At 56.4% G+C, this 24,647-nt stretch overlaps 1 protein-coding gene across 1 annotated transcript in view; it reads right to left on the bottom strand.

Annotated features, from left to right (window-relative positions):
* Positions 1-24,647, bottom strand: part of PTPRN2 (protein tyrosine phosphatase receptor type N2) — a 710,720-nt gene that overhangs the window by 237,953 nt on the left and 448,120 nt on the right. The window contains exon 12 of the mRNA XM_057550450.1: positions 17,319-17,383. Within this exon, the coding sequence (XP_057406433.1) occupies positions 17,319-17,383 (65 nt within the window). The remainder of the gene's footprint in view (positions 1-17,318; positions 17,384-24,647) is intronic.

The following is a 24,647-nucleotide window of genomic DNA, read 5'->3' as shown; positions in this document are numbered from 1 at the left end:
GTGAACTGTTTCAACTGACAAGAGAGGCGAAGGGCTCCCCACTCAGTGCCAAATAAAGACCAAGCAGTTTACATTTTCCCTCACTCAGTTAGTAGACAAATATGTCACAGACAGAGATGACAGCTCTAAGTGTTGGATGAACTCAGAGCAAGGACAGAATTGGGACGAACACGCCAGGCCCGCCCCAGGGGCCGTGGACGTGCTGCGATGCTCTCCTGGTGCTCCCCTCCTGCCAGCCTGGCGGCCCCTCGGGGCAGAGCCACTTGCCCTCGGTCACCGGCCCTGTGCCGCGCCCCTGGCCTCGTGGAGTATTTCACAGCCGGTTTCTCCGTGAGGCCGGCGGGCAGACATGCCATCGCACTTGTTGATGCCAGATGGGGGGGGACAGCTCGCCTGGGCTCCAAGATGCCAAGAATGTCCCCCAGGGCTTCCCTGGTGGCACAGTGGTTGAGAATCTGCCTGCCAATGCAGGGGACACGGGTTCGAGCCCTGGTCTGGGAAGATCCCACATGCCGCGGAGCAACTAGGCCCGTGAGCCACAGCTACTGAGCCTGCGCGTCTGGAGCCTGTGCTCCGCAACAAGAGAGGCCGCGACAGTGAGAGGCCCGCGCACCACGATGAAGAGTGGCCCCCGCTTGCCGCAACTAGAGAAAGCCCTCGCGCAGAAGTGAAGACCCAACATAGCAATCAATCAATCAATAAATCTTTAAAAAAAAAAAAAAGAATGTCCCCCAGCTGGGCCCTCCCACTGTGATCTGAGGGGGGCAGCTCTGGAGGCTGGCATGTACCACACGGTGCCCTTGGCTGCACAAGACACCACTGGTCACACAGCGCCCCCAAGAGGAAGCCAGGCTTCCCGGAACCCTCGAGGTTGGCTGTGACGTGGGGACGGTTCCCCTCTCTGCTCACCTGCTAAGACCTGGGCCCTCGGAGCGCTGCTTCCCAACTCCCGGGCCTGGCCCCCGGCCCCTGAACCCCGGGCCCCGGGCAGGCTCGGAGCCTGCGCCGAGCGTCGGCGCTCCTGCCTCGGTGACGGGTGAGAACTGCGCGTGGGCGGCTCTGGGCTGATCTGCGGGGGAGGCGCGTGGTGCGTCTGCAGGGCCGCTGCCCCGTCCGCACCCGGGCCTCAGGGAGCAGCTCCGCTTCACCGCACGACTCACCCACCTCCTCTCCCGTCACTAAGTCCTCGAGCTCCTCCGTGACTTCACTGGGGAATATTTTCCACGTAAGCTGGAATGTCAGAGGGTTAAAGTTCCCTTAAACACACGCTGGAGCACACACACACGCACGTGTGCGCACACACACGGGGACCGGGCTGTCGAGTCCCGACTGTCTGGAGCCTCTGGGATGCGTCCTGGGTGGGACACAGGGTAAGACGCGTCCCTCCCCTCGACCTCTGCCCTCGGCTCCGAAGGTTAACTTCTTCCCTGATTCACACCACGGTCTCTCCCCTCCTCCTGACCCAGCCGCCCACCTGCCCCGAAATGCAGACTTCCACAAAATCCCAGGATCCTCAGCAGCCTGTGTCCAGCTCTGGGGCCTGAGGAGAGGGGTGACGGGGGGAACTAAGGGGCCACCCAGCCTCCAACCCACCACGTGCGCGTCTGAGCAGCCGTCGGGTCGGGGGGCGGGCCACCCTGCACTCTCTCCCCCCCAGCCCCGCGGCTCCAACCCTCCCTGACCCCCCGGCATCCCCGGGCTTCCTTGTCCTCCCTCCATCCCCAGACCCAACTGCACAGGCCGCTGCCCACCCAGCACTCGCCACCCCCGTTGCGACCGACCCACCAGCCCCTCGCCTGGAATCTAAGGTCCCACTGCTTTCCAGCCCCGTTCTGACAGCCACCGTGTCCATGAGGCACATGCACCTCCTTCTCTCCTCAGACCACCTGCTTCCTCCATCTCCCCAGCCCGTAGCTCCCACCCCACGGCCTCCAGCTCTGACGCGGCTCACGTGTCCCCACACCAGTGCACAGTGTCCTTCTTGCTTCTGATGTGTTCACAACCACTTTTCCCTCAGGCAATTCCCATTTTTCCCTAACTGAGACTTTCATTTTAGAGAAGCTGCAGGCCCACCTGACTGCCCCTCGATCAGCAAACTTCTGAGCCCCCAGCAGACGGGCTGGGGGCAGGGGGACCAGGAGAAGGTGGGGAGGGCGGCCCCGCAGGCTTCCATAGCGGCCGGGTCCGCGTGCAGGCAGCACACTCTCACATGCGCACACGCGCTCACACATGTGCACACACGCACACAGATAAACAGAAGACCAGGGGTCACGTGCAGCAGCCCCTCGTAGAAGGGCAGCGCCTGTGCCCTGCGGCCCCCGGCTGACCCGCTGTGGGTTTCCTGTCCAGGCTGCTGGTGGGTCCCACATGCTCTCCCGGAGCCTTTAGTGCCTCAAGCCCGAGGACACCAGACAGCAGGCAGGTCTTCCACAGGCACTGGGGGAGCCCCTCCTCCCCTTGGCTTCAAGTATCTACAGCAGAAGAGGGGAAAATACAAGCTAGCGATTTCTGACGACCTTGCCGAAGGTCGCACGTCACCTTTCTGCAGCGGTGGCGCCAGAGCGAGAGGGTAAGTCCCCGAAACTCCTTCCACGCACAGACTTGAGCGCAGTCCCGGGAGCCTTAGCTCCGGAAAGCCGGGCTTCCCCGAAGACACAGCTTGGACACGTCCCGCCTGGCCCTCTGGCCCCCGCCTCAGATCCTGGTAGAGTCCCGCCAGCTCGCGGGAGATGGAGCCCCCCATCACCCTAGGGCCCCTTTGACTCTGGATGCAGGGCTGTGTGACCCACGGGGAGGGGAGGTCCGGAGAGGCCAGGCCTGCTCCCCCCGGAGGAGGGGCCTCGGCCACGTCTGCGGAGAACGGAAGCCGGTCCTCGTCTGGGGCGACACCCGCTATGGCTCCTCCCCACAAGCTCAGGGTTGGGATCCTGATGTCCGCTCGCTCGCCCGCTTCCCTCCTACACTCACCCTGCCGTCCCGGGTCTCCTTCCTCCATGGTAACGTCTGGACGAACCACACCCAGCGAACGAGTGCCCAGGGACTTCATCAGAAACTCCCCTTTGGTCCCTCCTGCTGCGGGGACCACCTGCTGACTATGCTGCGTCCTCTCCCGCTGCGTTTCCGGGGCGACTCTGAGAAGCAGCGCTTCGTCTGGGCTACCATCCCGCAAACTCTCCCCCGGCCCCAAGGAGACGGAATTAGCGGCAGCGGTGCTGGGGTGGCAGCACCACCAGAAGTGCGTCTAAATCCAATCCTATTTTCTTTTTTTCCTGTGGCAAATTATCCCTTTCCTTGAAAGAACAGAATTCATATTAGCAGCACCACAAATACTCCCAGTTACACCAAGTTCCCCTTCGAGGACCACAGTCAACGGAGATTTCACCCCGCGCCCGTCCTGCTCCTCTCCTGGGCCGGCCATCTGGGCTGTGCAGCTCTGCTCAGCGCACCAGGAACAGGTGATGCTAAGTCTTCACCTCCAGGGAAAGACAAGCCTGGAGGTCACAGGACTCTGTCACTCCTAACTCAACGGGGACGGCCCCCCAAGGTCACGCAGCAGCGGAAACCCAACCTGGAAGAAGCACAGTTGTGAGACACAAACTCCTGCCCAACCCCAAGCCCTGGAACTGCCCCTGCCCTTCCTGGGGAAGCAGCAAGCTGTCTCAGTGTCTCAGGGCAGCCGCGGGGAAGACGAGAAACTTTAGGAGGTGTGCTGGTTAATTCCACGCGTCACCATGGCCGGCTGAGGGACTCCCAGGCGGCTGGGTGTGTCCGTGCCCGTGTTTCTGGAAGAGACTAGCACGTGAATCAGTAGGTCACCCACCACCGCGGGGGCATGACCCCGTCTGCCGAGGGTCTGAACAGAGCAGGAAGGCGGAGGAAGGTGGCTTTGCTATCTGCCTGGGGGGAGATGCACTTTCTCCCGTCCTTGGACACGGTGCTCGGGGTCTTGGCTTCAGAGGTGGGTTGGGACGTGCACCTTGGCTCCCCCGGGCCCCGGCCTTTGGGTCTGGACCGGAACCGACACCACCAGCTGCCCTGGGCCTCCACCCTGGAGACAGAGGACTTCAGCCTCAGAATCGATGGCCAGCTGCTTCTCTCGGGAGCCCTGACTGACACAGGGTTCCGACCGCTGGCCCAGCGCTGGAGGACACCGCTCACTGCTCGCCTGCCATGTGCACGGAAGACCAGGTGGCACTGGATGGGCGGCAGGTCCTCGCAGGCAGACGCCTGCTGACGGGTTGGGAAAAGCACAGCCTTCGAGGAAATCGCAGGAACACACACACAAAGCAGCGTCCTGCAGTCACCATCTTTTCTTTTTAAAGTCATACATATTTCATTAAGCTTCATGCAGAGCGTCTTCTGATTTATGGTAATTGTCAACAAAAGCAAAGACACAGACGGTTTTTAACCCTGCAGTAGCTAGGAGTTAACCGGCATGAAATTATGTTGTTTTTTCCTTAAAAAAGGGAGGGAGAGTCCCAAACATTCCACACATTAAATGCGGAGGACGCTGGGTGGCAGAAGCTGTTGGTAACGGCCATCGCTCAGGTGGAGGTGGACTCCGGTGGCCTGTGCCAGAGCCATACCTGACCCAGCGGACACCCTGCCCCGTGAGCCCCGCGTGCTCACGGCCTGGAGGCCTCCAGTGAGATGAATTTCCATATCAAACCCAATTTAGATGAAACATCTTGGTTAAAAAAAAAAAAAAAAAAGCCAGCGCATCAATAGCCCCTTGATTAGATTTTCATCTCCTGAGCAGACAAATATGAATATTTATTACCATGAATGCAGACTTCCCTCTTTCCATTGCTCTGATCTTGAATATTATCCACTGCTAATTTTTATGAAAATTTGGGCAACATAATGTTTTCACATAAACTGACAGTTCTTGAGATAATCCCGTTATTGTCTGGTCGAAAATGACAGCTTCCGCTTATTCATGTGTTAACGAGGGATTAAATATTGTTTTTCATTCCCATAATCTACGATGGACTGGAAATTAAAAATTGAACATTGTATATTAGCAGGGCTTTGAGGCCCAGAGTTTGTTTGCATTCACTTAGAGAAGATCTGTAAATTAGCAGTTTAACAAGCAGGCCCTTCTATGCTGCTGCCAAAGGGCAATATCACAAAGCACCGCTGACACCCCCAGGTAAATTCTACAACAAATTCTTTAGTCTGCCTGCTGTACACCCAAACGAAAACGTGCCAAAGAAACAGACGCCCTTTGCCAAATAAATAAAATGGCAACACAACTGATATTGTCTCAACGTCAAGAATTTTTCACTGCTCCCTCACCCCCGCGGAGGGGAGCGTCTGCATCATGCCCTGGTCCTCACATCCCGAGACACACCTGCCCTGCAAAACCTCCCTGGGGGCCCGGCCAGCGGCGGGCACGGCCAGCCCTCTCACCTGAACGCCCACCGGCAATGGGGACAGTCGTTTATCTACACCCGTGGTAGCTGCTACTTCAGTGCTGTGACTGGCGTCCCAGGTCAAACCATGGATTTGATGGGGCTTCGGACAAGACTATCCCATTACGCTTCTAACCATACACACTACATTTTATTTATTTATGTTTACGTCCCTGACTGGCATGTAGAATTCTTCACTTTTTCAGTTATTGCCTGGCATGGCGTAGAGCACAGGACACATACATTTCTTAGAAGCTGAGTTGTCCAAGGGTGACCCTTTGTAACTAACCCTAGGGTTAGGGTCAGTGTTAGGGACTGAGCCACGTCCCCCCAGTTCATACGCTGAAGCCTTAACCCCAGGACCTCAGGATCTGACCGCATTTGGAGATGAGCCTTGAAGGAGACAACGTAAGGTGAGGTCATGGGTGGGCCCTGATCCACTGTGACTGGTGTCCTGATACGAAGAGGAGGTCAGGACACAGACACGCACAGAGGGACGACCACGTGAGGACACGGGGAGAAGATGGCACGTGCGCCCGAGGAGAGAGGCCCAGGAGGGTCTGACTGGCCGACGGCTGGGTGTCAGATCCCAGCCTCCAGGATGGTGGGTGTCCGTTTCAACCCGACTGCGGGACTCCCTGAGGCCGTCCTAGGAAACCAGCGCAGGTGGCGTGGGGACACCCAGCCCTGGCCACGCCTCGCCATGATCGCAGGTGGTGTTCCCCCAGGAACGGGAAAGAATTAGATGTTTTTAGTGCAGCATTAAGTCCCAGTGCTTGTCAAGGGAAGAACGTTACCTCTTAAAACACTGCTCTTTGCTTTATGCTCTCACTCAGAAAACAGAGTGTGCTTCAGGGTTTGCACACACAGAAGCCTAACTTGCCTCTGAGCGTTCGCTCCACAGGAACAAAGGTGAAGTCCGTGCGGACAGACCGATGGAGACTTGGTGCCCCTGCCCCTCCCCGAGCAGCTTGGGGCCACCACCCCAGGGAGGGGCTCTGCCTGCGCCCGCCGTCCTGAGGGTCCCCTGTGAGTGACTGAAAGGCACACCCAGCAGACGGGAAGGGCCGTCCAGGGGCCGGAAGCACAGCCCCCGGGCTCTGGTCCAGGTTCGGCATCCGGAGGGGCCCTGTGTGGGGCAGGACCGCCCGCCTTGTCTCCAGGTGCCGAGCTGACACCTGCCCGGCAGCGGGGGCCCGAGTGGAGGTGCCGGGGGGGTTAGGAAGGAGGAGCGTCTGGAGGCACCGAGGATGCACCTGTGACCCCGAGACCAGACCCAGGGCCCCCGCCACCCCCGAGGGCGCTCCCCGAGGTGACCGTGGGCCCTGCCAGGCTCGAGCAGGCGTAGTGTATACGGAAGTTGGGAAATTAGGGTTTCGCACTTGTCTCATGAACTCTGCAGGTGAAAATTTTATCTGTGCAGTTAATCTACCACCTAGTTTAAAAATACGTCCTATTCGTGGAGTACAGCAGGTGTCAATGTGCCTCAGGGGTGTAACTAAGGGATTTCAACTTCCAAGAATCTTGAGAAAAAGACAACAATATGACAATACAGTGAGAATTAGCTAATTTTATAAAAATAACAAATTATTTACTTTTCATGTTTTCTTGAAAATATGCCATTATCAGAAAGGCCTGTAAGTGAACCGTTTCCATGTCTTTCTCACCCAATGCAGTTTAACAGGACAGGCGAGATCAGTCACAGCCCCAACCCTGGACGTGGACATTAGCTGTCTCCTTCCTCAGCCCCACGCGGCCCATCATAGTTCACGCATGGCAGACGTGTTGGGGGGGGGGTCTGGGGAGCGTGCGTGTGCGTGTGTGCGTGTATGTGCAGGGGGGCCTGGGGAGGAGGGGACCCAGAGTAGCCTGAGGTCCATTCCACCAAACTTGACTGTTAACTGGGAAACCCATGTGGCTAGAAAGGCGAACTCTGTGTACGAGTCAGGTGAGCAAGGCACCGTCACCCCGAAAGGAGAGATTCAGCTGTAGGTCAGCTGATAATCGCTCCTGGTGCTTGGATGACCCCTGTGATTTTCGGGTGTTGAGGGTCACACGGTGTCTCCCAGAAAGGGGTGTGCACCTCCTAACCCGCAGTCCTGGGAAGGAGCCTTACTTGGCAATAGGGTCTTTGTAGATGCGATCTAGTTAAGATGAGGTCACAGTGGGGGCAGGGTGGCCCTAATCCAACATGACCCGTGTCCTCAAAAGAGGAGATGCACAGGAGGCCGTGAGAGGATGGGGCAGAGGCTGGAGGGATGCAGCTGAAGACGCGGCAGCCCCAGGAGCAGGAAGAGGCAGGAAGGACCCTCCCCTGGAGCCCCCAACGGCGCGTGGCCCTGCGACACCCGGATTCTGGACATCTGGCCTCACAACCGCGAGAGAACGCATTTCTGTTGTTTTAAGCCCCAGTTTGTGGCGCTTTGTTACAGAAGCCCTGGGACCCTGACACCCAGGTCAGCGGTGGCCCGGCCTGGGCGAGAGACCGCTGGGCAGCGGGACCCCAGGGCTGAGGGCCACCCGCCGGTTGTGGGCGGCCCTGCAGGACAAGGGCAGGTCACGAGGCCGGCCCTGCACATGCTACCCCTGCGGTGACATGGGTAACACGGGCACCGAGGCTTATTAATAGGGTCCCATTTGGGAGGGATGCAGAGACATCACAGGACCTCGTGGCCCCAGTGAGGGTGGGGTTTCGTGGACCGATTTCAGGGCCTGGAGTGGGGCCACAGAGAGGGCACTGCGCCCTGGAGCCCAGGTAGAGGGAGGGGTGGTTCCGCTGGGCCCACGGGACCTCTGACCTCCCCGCATGCTGCCCAGGACCGAGCCCCGGCCTGGGGCCGCCCTTCCCGCCTGTAACCACTCTGCTTGGATGCGGGTGGAGGCACTGGACGGCTTTGCCGGTGCCAGGCACACTGAGGAGTGAGGCCCAGTTTCAAGGAGACGCCCGTGTGGGGGCCCCGTTCTCACTGCAGGAGACGTGTGGACCATCGTGATACACCACGCTCCCCTCTGCCGTGCTCGCCACCATGGCACTGGCTGCTTATCTGTTTCGAAGCGAGATTATTTTAAATTTGGCACTTGATTATATTTCGTGTTACTCTGATTACTAATTATTTCACATGGGTGAAAACAGCCTTGTTTCTTTAACCCGTGGATAAAGCAGAGGGGAAGTATTCAAATCAGCAATTAGGGATTCCTAGCAGTTGTCATGGCGATGTGGCCCGGCGTGCTCACTGTCACAGGAAGAAGGGCCACGGCTGCCTCGGCACCAACATAGAAGAGGGGCCTCTGGTGTCTCGGGGATGACAGAGGAAGCGGGCCCGGGTCAGGAGGAAACCTCTTCCAGAGCAACGCAGCTTTCACGGAGGTTTCGAAGCACCAGGAGAGCCGTCGAGTGACCCAGGAAGCAGCCGGCACGATGAATCGGCGTGTGCCAGGGTGGGGTGTCCACCTGCAGCCCAGGGCTCACGGTTCACTGTCCCAGCCAGGGGTTACTGAGTTCCTGCCACGTGTCGGGAGGCACCGGGCGACAGAGACACACATGGGGTTCACTCCGGAGCTCACAGGCTGAGAGACGGACCTGAACTCACAGGACTCAGCGCGCTCTGGGGAACGCCACGGAGGAGCCGGGCAGGAGGGAGGGGACGGGGGAGACCCGGGTGACACGCACCTTCTCAGCAGTCCGCCCGGAGCAGCTCCCCCATCCCCCGACTCCGGGATCCCCGGGGGGGGGGGGCGGGGAAGAAGGTCCTGAAAGCACCGTCCTCAGCGGGGCGGGAGGGCTGGCACTGCCGGCCTGCTACGGGCTGAGCCGCGTCCCCCCTCAGGATGGATAAAGTGGAGTCCTGACCCCCAGGACTTCTGGATGCGACCTTTACAGAGGGGATCAAGTTACAGTGAGGTCATTAGGCTGGGCCTGAGCCCCGGGATCCTGCAGCTCCTGCAAAGTGACGCACCCCCGATTCACCCTCCCCTACGCGAGTCTCGGGCCAGAGTTCGAGAACGCGTTGGCGGCTGGTGTGGGGCTTCCAGGAGGACAGGCATCTGTGGGCAGGAGACCGGAAGCCCACTCCGAGGCCGACCCTCCAGTGGACGCACCTCCAAGTGACAGGAGCCTCTGGGATCCTTTCACTAAAAGGCGGAACTCAAGACCTTCCGATTTCAAGGCCAGCGAGCCTCGGGCTCCATTCAGGGACCACCTGGAGGGGCGTTTCCGACCTTAACTCCGCTGTGCCTGGTTCCCCATCCGTGAAGTGTGCCCGCCTGGCGGGACCCTGGAGGGGATGCGCGTGGGGCGCCCAGGACGGCTCGACCGAGCCCGGCGCGCTGGCATCTCCGCTGCTCCGTAGGCAGCTGGGCAGTGGGCAGGGCTTTGCCCTGTGTGCCTGCCTCTAATTTGCTTCACCCTCTTTCGAGCAATTCCAAGTCTTCCGGGTTGAGGATTGAAAAGGGGTTTCTGGAATATTACATTCCGAGGGCTCTTACGAGCATCTCCAGAGTTCAGCTTTTTACATGGAAATTAACTTCTGACTCCACGCTGCCCGGCTGCGTGGCAGAAGCTGCTCACACGTTATTGAGACGGACGGCCCCTCCGTGTCTTAGGGGGACCACCGTCCAGTCCCAGCCGGACCACGGCCACGCCTGGCAAGGAGACACACATCACGCACTTTCTAGAAAAACGTGGCTGAAATGTCAGAAAGGGGGGTGAGGGGACACCTGAGCTGCCGCTGCCACAGGCAGACGATACTTATTTCATTTTCCGTGACTATTTACCTTGATAGTGAATAAAAATCGAATCTGTCACCATAGCAACTGCCTCATCACACGGCACCTCGCCCGCTTTAAATCACGAAAAGTATGGAAAAGACACCCGTGGGCCCACGTGACAGGCTGCTTTATATAGCATTTCAGAAGAAAAGGACGCCGTTTCATAATAAACTCATATTTGTCAATATGTCAAGTGCAGTTAATTATATCGAACATATTTTCGTGCGATTTTCTTCACTTTTGACAAATAGGAGAAGGGTATGAAGAGCGGTGGCTAGGGCTGCGTTGGGCGGAGGGTGCTGAGCTCCGGGGGGGCCCCGCCAGCAGAGGTGGGGATGTGTCACCACGGAAGGGGCCGTACGGCTGCCCCTGAACTTTGACCTCTATCACGACATCTCAGCCCCGTGTGAGGAATCCTCGGGGCAGCTTCAGACAGGCCGCTGCAAATATTTTAATGCAATTTCATGCAGATTTCCCTTTTCAAACATAAATTAGGAATACTGACAAGTAAACAAGCTTGTCTTAGGACTGATGCACATTTTGCATTGAGAAGAAAAAATATCAGCGTTCCCTGTCTAGAAACACAGATTCGAATAAAATAAGGGGATGGGCACACAATTACAACGCTGAGGAGCCAGAGCCCACGTGGGCGGGCACAGGGCAGGGCCCTTGGCGGCTGAGGACACCCCTCGCCCCGGGTGACCGCTGGTGTCCACCTTCTGCCCTCTGGGCGCAGCCGGCCTGAGGCTGGCAGGGGTGCGGGAGCCGCCAGGGCGGGGGGTGGATGGCAGCCCCGCCCAGGAGTCCCGGAGTCTTTAAGGTTCCAGCGCGCACTTGGGTAAACCCGGCATCATCTCAAACTCAACTCGGAGTCTTTACCCAAGAGACCCTGTCAGCTCCGACACCGTCTCCGTCTTATTCGTTATACTTAACTGCAAACGCTACCAACTTCTCCTTCACGCACTCTTGAGTCCGTGGCTCTGTCTCTATCTGACAAGACCCATCCTCCACCTGTCACAGCTCTGCACCTGCCCGGGGTGTCAGGTGGGATCCCTCCAGGCCTCTCCTGCCCCTCTGCTGTCCACACACACCAGGGCTCTTTCTCCTGAATTTCCAAATATGGGCCTTGATCTGAACCCAGGATATTTTAAATTACGTATGGCATCCTGCTTGTGCATATACACACAGCACCGCATTCATAAATATGTGATGACTCAAGTTGTTTGAAACATTCTCTACAGCCACCTGGGAACCACACCAAGCTCACACACGGGTGGTGTTTCCTCTTGCGTCCTCACTTACTTAAAAGCGAGTATGTGCTCAGTTACTTTGGTTGCATGTTTTTTCTTTATTAAAACTAAAAAATGGTATTGAAGATAAAACGACAAAGAACTATACACACACATTGAACCGATATCCACCTCCCAGTTTGACTCCCGTCCTAGAATTATGTGGATGTAACCACAGGGGAGACTTGGTGAAGTGTACACGGACACCTCTATACCGTCTTTGCAACTTCCAGTGAATCTATAATGATTTCAAAATAAAAAGTTAAAAAATGGTACTAACAAAAATTTTGGAAAAGGAGAGAACTCACTTATAATCCCACCAACCCCGTTCTAGAGCTGACCTCACATTTGCACGTGGTCCTCCAGCCCGGATCTGTGGGCACAGATAGTTTTCACAGCTGCCCTTAAGTTCAGAGGTGTCACAACGATTTTTAGTGAAACCACTGAATCCGTTTATTTGATTACTATAATTAGTTACCTTCCTGTGTTTCATACTTAGGTCAGTTTTGGTTTTTCCAAAGCTTTGTTTTTTCCTTTTCTTAGCTGGTGAATGATACTCTTAAGATAAAATTCTGGGAGTACAATTATTGATCTGAAGGGTAAGTTTTTTTAAAGCAATAGATTCCCACTGTCATGCTGCTTTCTAAGAGTCGAGTTTAAGTGTTAGCACTTTTGATCTTTATTAAAGGACCAAGACTATTACCCGTAAGCCACCTCTGTAACCACTTCCAAGGATGAGGCTTCGGACTGGATGCTGGGACGTTACAGGGTACCCGCAGGCTCCTCAATGGAGGGTCCTCTGACGCGTCCGCCCCCCGGCCCCCAGCTGCCACGGGGCTTCCTGCCTCACCGCAAACTTATCCGCCCCCCGGCCCGAGAGCCAGTCACCCGCTGACACGGCCACAACGCACTCCCGCAAGCCGAGGGCCCCATCGCCCGTGAGTCCCGACTGCACACCTGCTGGTGTTTGCCAAGCGTGCGAAAGGCAGGTGCCGGCTCCATCCACGCATGAAAAGCGACACGTGGGGGGTGACAGCTTCCCCTCAACCTGATGACCACGGGGAGCTCCGTCCCACCGTCTTCGCTGGGGGTGGGGTTACTCTGTGCCTTCTTCACACCTTGGCAAAGGGCCCTCGACGTCAAGTCATCCCCCGAGTCCAACCAGACCTGTGGTCGGGTCTCCAGGGACTCGGCTGGACGCTCGCTCCCCCGAGGGTCCCTGTGACTCGGGCCACCCCCGCCTGCATTTCTCTGCCCGCTGACGTGTGATACCCAGTTGCTCTCAGAAATCCCTAGACCACTGGGCTCAGGTTTTGATAACGCGCATTAAAGCAGCAGCAGCCCTTCCAGCAGACAGGCGATGACCAAGTGGGGTTTGCAGAGGAAACGAGCCATTTTCTCAGACATCCATCACGGACCCCCGTCCCACCTGCTCGGTCTCATGGGACGGCTGTCAGGCACACACACCCACCAACACACACATCGCACAACAAAGTCACACTGATTTGTGGGGGGAGGAGCACGACCACGGATTCGTAGACTCTCAAGGGACTCTGGGGATCGACATAGTCTTGGCCACAAAAATCCTTTCTCTGGACAAAATCCTACCCAGGACCCCAAACAGTGGCCGAGGCAAGGGAAGGTCAGTGGGTTAAACCAGCATATGGACGGCGGTTTGCTGGGCTCCACGGCCTCCTGCCCCCGTAGAGCAGAGCTCTGGAAGCCCAGGGCTCTTTGAAGTACCTGAAGCCAGGTCTGACATCCCACGGCATGAGTGGTGGGTGCAGGACACACTGCCCCAAACACAACACCTTGGCCGAAGGTGTCTCTAACCTTGTCCACCCCCATCTCCCCGAAGCAGGCCCGAGACCCTCGTGGGAGCTGTGCCCGCCCTGTGCCCGGTTTGCTGCAGACCCACCTCGGGTCCCCACGCCCCCTGGCCCTCCCCACCAACCCCGCAGAAGGCGCCCGGTCTACCCATGTCTGCGGGCTTCACTCCCTTACGTGTCCCGTGAAACTCAGATTAAATAAAGGTGCTGCTTAGCTCCTGTTGTCTGTCTTCATCCGTTTACCTTTTGCAGCCGAGGACCCTCAACGGGTCCAGGAAACCCTCCTCCTCTCTCTTCCAGAACCCGCGTGGAGGCCTGTCCCCTCCCGCCTGACTTTGCCTGGGAGGCAGCCCGTCTGGGGCTGAGCGGGGTGTCTGCACCGGGAACGCGCTGCTCTGGGCTTCCCTGTCGAAGCCCCGAGCCTCCCGCGGCTGCACAGAGACTCCTGCTGAAACGTGGGCAGGTTAGTCGTTAATCATACTGCGTTTATCACACTATCAAGAACTTAGGAAGTCATGACTTATTTCAGATGCACGTTGGAAGCCATACTCATGGAAATGCTCGCCTGGGGACAATCATCTATTTTTCTTCCAAATATTTGAGCTTTTCTTGGTAATATCATAATTTCCCTTTGGAAGAAACATGACTTTTTTCATCTGGAAAAATGTGAATACTTTCCAGATATCAGAAATTGGATTTTGAAATACGTCAAAATACCACCAATCTATCAGGAACGTGTGTGTCTACTGTAGTGTGTTCATTTCCTTTAAATTTTGTTTTGAGATATTTCCATTTGGCTTAAAAGGTTTTAATTCCGCTATCTGTCATCACATGTTGAATCACAAGCACCAGGAAGACATTCGGTAAATGCTGTTAGATTTCGAGGAATCAAACTCTGCTTTACTTTCCAGAGTCAGGAATTAGCAGAGACATTCATATCAAATACGTTTCAAAGAAAATCAGAAGCATCCAAATCAGGCTCAATACTGCACGAGGCAATAAAAATTAGAAAAAGAAATATTGTTAGCTTTTTTAAAATATCTCTGCTCCCGTTTTCACGATCCAAAACTCACTCCAAATATACAAACGCTCCTTCCCTCCATCCGAACTGGAGACTGGTCAGGCAAAGCTGCATGGAATGTGGGTTCTGAGCTTGAGAACCCATCAGAATGACCTCAGACAACTTCACAGGTGACAGCAAAACTGCCTTTTGAAATGGAAAACTGCCACGTGGAAGAGGACAGGAGACTGGAGAGCTGGTCTGCGTGGACCAAGGAAACCCCTGGGGCCCTAAGAAGACAAAGGCGGCTCAGGGAGAACTAGGGTGGGCAAGCCTCTCACTGCCACGTTTCAATCGGTGAATGAAGTATTAATAAATGGTCTGGGATGTGGCCATTTCCTGCCTCCAGGGAGGGTAAGGTCAGGCTCCTGGCCACTTGGGGACCAGAGAGGAAGCAGATCAGACTCGATGAAAATGCAGGAGTGGTGCAGCGGGGCTTCTGCTCTGCCCTGTGGCCCTCCCACCCGCCTCCTGCCCCTGGTCTAGGCGGGACCTCCTGCCCCCATGTGAGACGGGCACCCTGGAACAGGCAGAGGATGTCCCTCTGAGGTTAGGTTGTCATCTTCACAGACAAGCCGAGAGCAACTCAGGCTCCCAGTTCCTGGACAGCACGTCACCAGCTTCCACTTCTGAGCCCAGGAGCCGGGGGCAGAGCCAGGTGGTGGTGGGACATTAAGAGCCCTGCTTTGCCCAGGCTCAGGGAATGCGTCACAGGTCTCCAAGGACAGAAGGACAGAAGGGCAGGGGCCGGCGGCTGTGCGTGCCTGGAACACAGCGAATGGGCCCAGCTGCAGGTAGACTCTGGGGTCATCATCATACACACAATATAAAGGCCATGGCCTCGGGGAGACGCAGATCCCTCAGAGAGAGGAGCTCAGAGCAGCCGGGCTTCGGAAGGAGGTCAGTCGGCAACGCTCAGGACAGTGCAGACGGCCCGACAACTGAGGTCCTGGGGCCGCAGACGGTGGACCGTCCAGCGGGCAGTGGGGACCAGACCTGGCCGGGTGTCAGGAGCAAACAGGTGCCGACGTGTCCGCACGAGGGATACAGACACACGTGGCGGTAGTTTTGTGATGAAGGAGACAGGGAGCCAGTGGGAGGCGAGAGCGCTGACGTGGTGAGACCAGCGTCCCGGGAGCTCTCACTTTAGTGAATCGGAAAACACTGGAGCATATCTGTGTGCTGACCGGATGGGGCCAGGGAGACGGAGCAGTGGCGACACAGGACAGAGGACAGGAAGGAGGCCGTGGGGGGCACCGTCCCCGGAGGGAGGGGTTGTGGGCTCCCCGAGGGAGGCCCGGGGCTCGGCGCAGGGATGCAGGCGGCAGGTCACAGATGGGGCGGCCGTGAGTGCGTGCGCTGGGCGCTGCCTGCTGGGCGCGAGGAGGGGGTGGGCGGCGAGCATCCCCCTCTGGGATCTGTGCCTGTGACCTCACATGAGTCTGCCAAGTCCTAACACACCGCCTCCACCCTCCCCGCTGCCCAGGAACCGCAACCACAGGGCGGGCGGAGGACCGGGCAGCTCCAGGCACCTCCCAGCCCCCGGCTCTGCATCTCCCACCCCTGGCCCTGCCTGCCCCCTGCTCCGGGGCGGCCCAGCCCGCTTCCACGGAACACGCACAGGGAGGGGTTAGGCCCAGCGCCTGAGCTTCCTCTGACCCCGGAGCACCAAAGGCCCTAACCCGAGTCAGTCTGGATCTGCCCCCAGCCGCTGGGCACCGGGGCTGCTCCTGCAGGAGGGACACCAGCTGAGGCCGAGGGACGAGGCGGAGGGCAGGGGCCGCGGGTCAGAGCCTTCCGTCGCGGGCCTGGATCCTCCGAGCCCTCTGGCCCTTCCCGCCAGGAGTCACTGCACCCCATGGGGGTACAGATGGTCTTAGGGACCCACAGACTCCCGGCGTCCCCCTCCCCCTCCCCGGCCGCCAAAGTTACTGCGAGTTTCGGGAGAAAAGACCAGGATTTCCTCAGCTGTGAAAGCCTCATCGACCCAGCCCCGCGCTCTGATGGGTCTGCGGTCACCCAGATTCCTGTCCGCGCCGTGCCCGCCGCGTGCCGGGAACACGGTGACTTCAAGGCCTGCGCCCCCTGCGAGGCGCCCCCGGCAAGGCGCCCGCCCGCTGCCTGCAGAGCTGGGGGCTCCGTCTGCGGAGGACCAGCCACTAAGCAAGTTCTTATCTCAAGAGCCGGGACTCGTGACGGCCGAGCGGAGCCTCCCCCAAGGACGGCGGCTGGCCTTCGAGTGGCTCTGTGGGGACATCTCCGCCCTGGCGAGGAGCATCGCAAATAAGCGCCCTTAATAGTTAATTACTGTCACGGTGGGTGCCGTGAAATCTGGGATTTCAGACGCGCGAGCGCAGACAACCACCCCCGAGAGGAGTCGCGTCCGCCGTCGTGCGTACAATTCATTAACTGCCCGCGATCGGGGCTCAGACGTCCGCCAGGGCCTGGGGCTGAGTGCCATCGGCTCTAATTGCTGATGGAGAGTTTGGTCAAGTACCTGCTGCTGAGGCCAGCGCAGCGACGTTGGGACACGACGCCTCTGAGTGTCATTAAATTTATCAGCAGTCATCCTCCTCTCACACCCCGCCCCATACACGTCTTTAACAAGGAAGACAAAAGTGTGCCCACCAGACCCAGAGGAAAGAGCAACTTCTCTTGCTACACAGACTCAGCAACTGAGAATCGTCTGAAGGAGGAAGTACAGGATCCGAAGGATCCAATGTTTTCTTAGCCAGGACCGCTTTTTCTTGGGGAGACACCGAATCACGATTTCAAAGGCAACGAAACAGCGTCAGACGAGCCTGGCACGGTGCACCAGCACTTCCGCCGACGGGACGGGACTCACCCGGCCCAGACGCCGGGGCCCCCCTACCACAGCCCCCCGCCTGGCGCCGACCGACCTCTGCCCCCGGCCCGAGCGCACCAGGCCGCCCGGACCACACGGCCCGCAGCTACTCACCGAGCCGACTCCGGTCTGAAGAACTCTCAGTCCAGACATTCTTTCCAGTTGGTCCTTGTTGTCAGCTGTTAGGGGAAATTAAGAAGTAAGCGGTCAGCTTTGAGAGGCAAGCGTTCTCCAGACACCTTGAGCATCTCCCTCTGCAGACACTTCCATAGTCACTGCCAGAGCGCCATTTTAACGGGTGCTGTGGACAAGCCTGGGGCGGAAACCGGGGCAGGGGGCTCCCCACCGAGGGGCCGGCAGATGTAGGGCCAGGACGTGAGTCCCCCCAGCTTTGCCCACAGAACGTCCATAGGAAATTCACAGCATCCTTGTGAAGACTGCTTGAGAAACGGTGGGCAGACCTGCTTTGCAAACCGTAGAACCTTACTTTCGAACGATATGATGGTTACAAGTATATAATCACTGGGAACTGGGTTCCACTCGCAAGCATTCCGCGTTCACAAGACAGACTCGCTAGCAGGCAAGACTGAACTGCGCCTCCCGTTCCGTGAGTCCTGGGAGCTGCTGTACCCCTCTTACTCCTGCCCCAGGAGAACATCCTATAATAATTTGCCTCCACCACAATCGACCCTCATCCTAGTTTGCTCTTGACTTAGAGTGAGGAAGACTCTCCGAGAATGAATTACCCTCCGTGTCAGACCAAGCGGATTGAGCCCTGGAAACAATTAGCAGCCGGAGAGGAAGCCCAGTTAATCCCGATGCCAGCGCGGCAAAGCCGCGGTCCCCACCTCTTGGAGAGGAAGTGTGTCACAAAGCAATTGACCTTGGCTTACGATTCTGTAGAAGTATTCTTTCGGATAAAGCCCCTGTCATTTTGGAAATGAAAACCAGAAAAAATAGATTTTATTGCAGACCCTAAGAAGGAAGAGTGCATTGCAACTGTGATTAATGCAGAACGAGATAGCAAGAAAATAGCAATTACTTTCACCTCTTATTGTAAAACACCTACGTTAGTCCTGGGTAATGAAATTATATCTTTCAGAGGGATACAAACCGGATCCTGCTATGGCCTGCCTCCCCCGCCTCTGGGGCTCTCTCATCGTCTGGTAGAAAGTTTTCCTTTGAACAAACCAACGTTATTTCTTACATTTAGGTGATTATGCATGCACCGGGTGGGGGGGGGGGCAGACGCAAACCTGGGGTTAGAGCCCCAGCACTTTAAGAGCCTCTAAGCTGGGGGGTGCAGGGGGCAGGGAGGCGGCAGTGGCCCAAAGGTAAACCTTGAATGGAGGAGAATATTCTTAAGAGATAAAGTATAAAGCAATTGATTTTCACATTCCCCTGTGAACAAAGGAGGCATTTTGCTGAATGACAGGCTCCTTGGGGATAATAGTGAGTCTTCAATAGGCTGAGGGACACAAAGCACAAAGTAAAGATGGAAATTAAAAGTACCCCACTATTGCTGCCGAGAAGTGACAGGCATTCCAGGCTCAGGAATGAACAAACCAGCCGGGCAGTAAGATGCAGATGACCCAGTCCAGGGGTCAGCAAACCTGCTGGGAAGGCCAGGTGGAGACACCTGAGGCTCGGCCGCCATGGGTCCCCAGCGGGCGGGCAGTGTGACGGCTGTGTGGACGGGCCTGAGGGACGAGGGACAGGTCCTGGCTGTGTCCTGCACAAGCCCACGGAGCCCCGAGGTGACTGTGGGCCTTGCTCGCTGCCCGAAGACCCGCCCCCCACCCCGCAACGCTGTGCAGAAGGTTCTGTGCCTGGGCCCTGCCCCCGTGGCACACGTGGTGCGGAGTCAGTCTCAGCACAGCTGCCCTGTGTCCCCCAAGCCCCACTGCCACCGGCCAGTCCAGGGTCCGGGCTGGCTCCTCACCCCAGGCCCTGGCAGCGGCTTCCCTGCCAGACACGCCCCCGACCTCTGCCCTCTGTGAACACAGCTCCAGGCCCCCGAGTGGGGTGCGGAGGGGGAGGGGAGCTGCAGAGCGCGGTAGTGGTGAAATGTACAGGCGACTGGCTGGGTGTCGAGGCCTTTTGTCTTTAACGTAAGTAACTGCAAGTGTGTAAAACTTTATTTTTCACGATGGCTGTGTTTAATAACCGGCTCAAAAAATTCCTGAAAAAGTAAAAACGAGCTCCAGTAACCGGTCCAGCTGGCTCCAGCCCCATACGTACAGTGCTTTGTTTCTACCCAAAGTCTAGGTCTTAACATGTCACGTTTCCTCGATTCTAAAATGCGTGTTTCCCCGCATCTGAACACGTCTGCAGTCGGCCTGTTCCAGCCACCGTCGTGGGAATGGGGCCCACTATTGACCGACCTCAGCTCATGGCCTCAGAGGCTGCAGAGGAAAGACACGCGTCCTCGTTTCTACCAGAAAATTTCCCACGGGCACCTCCGACAAAGCAGAAACTTCTAGACGGGGCATCAGCTGCTTGGAAGGTCACCCCGGAGCCTACCTGAGCAACGGTCCTGATGGCGGCATCATCCTCGGAAAACCAGGGGCGTCGCCTTGGAAAGTGATGTCATTTCACCCTCATGGTGACCCGTCCCCAAGTGTGGCCACTGCGGACCCTCCGGGCTGACCACCTCTCAGGGTCCACGTCCTGCCTGAGGGTCCAGCCAGGGAGCCCAGGGACCCAGACTCGTGCTGACAAGGGGTTGCGTCCGTTAAAGGTTTGTCACTGAGAACTGACACGGCACTCCAGGGAATTGTCCCTGAGAAACGAAAACCCTGGGATGGATGGGACGGACGTGCTGGAGGTGCGTCCTGCGGGCAGTCGGAGCGTCCGGGATCCACTGGAAAGCAGCCCGGACGTGACCTCGTCCCTCCAGCATCAGCACGAGGGATCACTGTCTTCCCGGTCGTTCCATTAACCGCTACGGAAGTCCCAGGAGCGTCACCTGTTCCGCAGGTGTGATGGGTCAGGCGGGGCAGGGGGCCCATCACCGTCACCTGAGTCAGGACGCCACGTCTGTCCCCGTTCTCTTTCGATTTGCAATATCTGCTCCATCCTTCAATCCTATTATGTTCCTCACATGACGCAGGGTGTTAACCACCCCTCCCCAAAGTGGACCTCCTCCAAATAACCGCACGCGTGGGCGCTCACACACGGGCACACACACACAACCAGGGCAGACCCAGGAGCGATACCCTGCGGGGAGGACCAGTCACCATTGTTCAGCTTTACATGAACCCACAGGTTCTGTTCTGTAGCAGCTGTTGTTCAGCAAGTGGTGAATCTGCCCCCAAAACCCCAAGGACAGCATGAGCCTTCTGCATCTCGCTGAGGCTGTCCCCACCAGGGGCTCTTTCACGGAGGACACGAGGACCCTCTGCCGTGATGCTCATGGGAGCCTCCTGAGGCCGTGGCACCTCCTAACAACTCGAGCCGGAATCGTGGCTCGTGCCACCTTTGTGTCCAACTCTGAGTCCACCTCCAGCCCACCTCCATCCTTGTCCAGAGAGCGACAGGGCCCTGAGGAGCTGCCTGGAGCCGGGGTCCTCCGAGAACCCACCCAGGGCCCCCATCTTCCTGCTCTCAGCCGAGAAACCCCCGCAGAGATGGCTGATGCGGTTTCTAATCACACCTGCAAGTCCCCTTGGCGGCTGGAACATGCACATCCGTGGGACTTCAACCCACTTCTCGTGGTTTCGTGCTCTCTTGCGAACTTCTCAGTCTTGGGCATCAAGTCCTTTTCAACAAAGCCTGTCTCGCTCTTTTTAATTTTTTCGTTCTTTGAAATTTCTCATTGGTGGGGATGGTAGCCAAACAGAGACGCTGTAATGGTGCCTTTTTTCCAGCATGTGTGAAAGGTACACAATTTATCTTAAGCACAGCCCTTTTGGGTTTTTTTGGTTTGTTTATCTATATTTATTTATTTTAGCTCAAACTGACCTAAAAGAGCAACAAGCCCAGTAGTCTTGAGTACATTTTGTAACTCTCGGGCCATTCCGGAATCTTCCCCAGCAGCATTCGTACACGTTCATCATTGTGTATATTTCCTCTGAGACTTCCCTGCACAGCTGCATGGACTTCCTCTCACCCATCCCTTCTGCTCAGTGGGACCGGATCTCAGACGTTCGTATGTGGTATCCCTCACCCAGATGTACGCCGTGACCTCCATCGGGCAGTCAGACTTGGTTCGCAGGCACCAGCCCCCGTGCTCCCCTCCCGGCCGGCAACCACTCCTTCTCTCTGGAAACACGTTTAACTGCAGCATCTCCCTCTCCACCGAGGCGGGGAACTCACTGCCACTTTTTCAGGCTTTGCTGAGGCCTTTGAGGGGAGAAGAAAAGCTTTGCTGGGGCTACACGTTCTGTCGGATGTCGGCTCCAGGCTATTTTCATGACCAAATGCAGACTCCGAGCTGGTGGGCGTGAGCCACCAGCAGGCCAGGGCTAAGAGACCCCTGGAGGAGCTGCTTGAATAAAGGCGAGAACAATGCACAAAGCCCATTCTTATCTTCACGGGAGACAAAAAGGGTTTCCAAACACAAAAAGAAGTCCTTTAAAATTAAATTCACTAGATGAAGGATATGCAAATTACCTGGAGAAGCAGAGCCCTACAATGTTCTCAAAATTCTGCAATAGCCTATTTAATTAGTATTTTAATTTATCAGAATAATTCTTTGCACTTGACAATTTATGCAGCATTCCATATAATTTAAACACGTAGCTACGGTGGAATAATTTTGCCTCTTTCTTTATCCTCGTGATTTTAACCTGAAAGGGTGTGCAGAAGTCTCTTCTGTGATCTAAATTGCTGCAGGGACAACTTAATGGCCGTGGCCCATTAGAAAGCACGAGGGCGGGGAGCAGGGTGCAGGAGGTGGGCGGACACCAGGGGGCTGGGGTCCTTAGGGAGAGGGTGGAGCCGGCTTCTGGCAGAGCCAAGAGCACTGCTCCTGGGGGTACCAATCTGCATCCCCTGCGTATTTCCACCCTAAGAGACATGCATCCGTTCTGCACCTGGTCCCACCCAGAGGCGTCTGCGGACGTGGACAGTCTAGACCGTTCAGGGGCCACTGACCGGACCCGCTGTCCCCCACGCCTTGGGATCAGCCTTATTGAAATCGCACGGCCTCCGGTCACCAGCCCGGGAAGTGACTCGACCCTCCCGTAGAGACTCCCACTGCTCGGAACCTGTCGGGCTGAACTCAGTCCTGGGAAGGGGAGCAGGCTTGAGAGAAGGTTGACCCCGACGCTCCAGGTGCCTGGCCCCCTCGTCAGCGCTCTGGGCAATTTCGCCCGCACCTCCCCTTTTTTCTCTCGGGGCCAAGGGGGTGTTTCAGAGCAGTGGGCCACGTGAGCAGTGGTCCTCCCAGGACCAGAGGTGAGCTGCCCGACACCTGCCCGAGGACAGGTGGAAGGTACCGGGCCGAGCCCCCGCTTAGGGCTTGGCTGCACTGAGGCACACACCCCAGGGGCCCTGGCAGCTTGTCCCCTGCAGACCCGCAGGGTGAGGGGACGGGGCCCCAGCAGGACCCGAGCGGAGGTGCTGACCCCGTCATCCACAGGGCCACCCTGGGTGAGCTGCACACCCTCGTGTCCTCTGGGCAACACGCTGCTGCCACCTAACGCCGCGAGGGTTTTGAGCTGAGGAGGGGCCGGGGAGGGTCTGAACGGCAGGGCAGGAAGGAGTGCAGGGCGGGGGACGGGGGGAGAGGAGACACAAATTAATTAACTTGTCAAACCTGCCTCTCAGCCAGAAAGCAAAGGGTTCGTGCCTGAAGAGGCCCCGTTTCCCAGCGGGGCTGCATGCCCAACTCTCAAGTTTCCCTACATCTCGGTTTGCTGTTCTGCAAGTTTTCACAGACCGTCGCAGTACCTGCAGCGGCGGAAAAGCATTTTGCAGCTGGAATGACACCTGTTAGTTACCAGTTTTCCTGTATGTCAGTCTGGATGGAACGCCACAAATTATGCTCCTGGTTCATCACGTTGGCAACTAGATGCATAATGAAGCTAAACTGCACGTACTTTATTTTTATAAAAATAACTACAATTTGATTACATTTTCAAAAAATAGAATAAAAAATTCAGCTTTATTTAAATACTTTAGATTTAAAGCTTTGCTGTTTATTAATTATATTTTGTTTTATAATGATAATAGTTCATTTTGAATTTTTTAAAAAAATGCCTTTTTGAAGGCATATAAATTTAATTTGCAATTTCATATGTATTTTATATTTCTGATGAAAATACTTCCACATTTTATACATTGTGTACAATTACAGCTAGATCATTTGTGTCTAAATGCATAGATTTTATGAAAATGTTCTTTAAACAATATTATCAGTGATTTTGTGAAACAAAGGGAAGAAAATACATTTATAAATAAATGCGCTATAATTTAGGGATTGTGTATGCTTTAACTCATTACCCACCCAAACTCTGCTAACTCATTAAGACAACACCCAAACATGCAAGATAATAATTCAATCCAGCTGTCTTTTATATTTGGCTGATTTTCAGAAAGAAAACCCATAGCTTTATGCATATTTAAACATTTCTTCACTATGAATATATATTTTCCAAGTATAAAGGTAGAATGTCAACAGCTCATGAGCCTGATGCAGACTTTTCACTATTAGAAACCCAGTGCGGGGCCTTGGTTCGTGCTCGGCCTGGGTCCCCAGCACTGGGGCAGCTGATTCCCAGCAGGCAGCCCAGTGGCCCCGTGACAATGCGAGTTGGTCACATCATCCTCTCCTGGGGGCGCTCCTCACTCACGGTCAAGTCTCAGGTTCCTGCCACGGGTGCAAGGTCTTCACGATTAGGTGGCGCTGCCCTGCTGGCACCTCCGACCACCCCCACGCTGCTCCTTCCGGGCTGAGCATTCCCAGGGGCAGGGAGGTACGCTCCTGCCTCAGGGCCTTTGCACTTGCCGTTTGCTCCCTGGGTGCCTGGGTCCACATGACTCGCCTCCTCCACGTCTTGGTTTAAAGTCACCTTATTTCCACCCAGTATCAAATTGCCCCTCACCTGTGTGGTCCTCCCCTCCCCGCTCGGCTTTACTTTTCCCCAGAGCCATTATCCCCAGCCAATAGCATGTGCGCTTACTTATCTGCTTTCCTGCCTAGAACGTAGCTCAACAGACAGGACATTCCCGTGAGGCAGGGTGGGCCCAGGCTTAGGACAGCGTCAGCACACAGGAGGCGCTCGGGGTCTGTTTACCGAGGGAACCGGGACGTGATGCGTAGAACGAACAAGCCAACTCAGGCCCTACTGGTGTTTTCTGCCCCGTTACTCTTACCATGACCGTGAATCACCAGGTTATCACACATACGTGTGTGTGTTGGGGGGAGCTTTTCCACACCCCCAGTTCCAGGTTTTGAATAAAGCGTCAACCCAGAAAAGTCCGAGGGTGCCTATGGAC

This window comes from Balaenoptera acutorostrata, chromosome 7 (assembly GCF_949987535.1).
Source record: "Balaenoptera acutorostrata chromosome 7, mBalAcu1.1, whole genome shotgun sequence".
Lineage (NCBI taxonomy): Eukaryota > Metazoa > Chordata > Mammalia > Artiodactyla > Balaenopteridae > Balaenoptera > Balaenoptera acutorostrata.
This window is presented reverse-complemented; position numbering and strand designations above follow the sequence as displayed.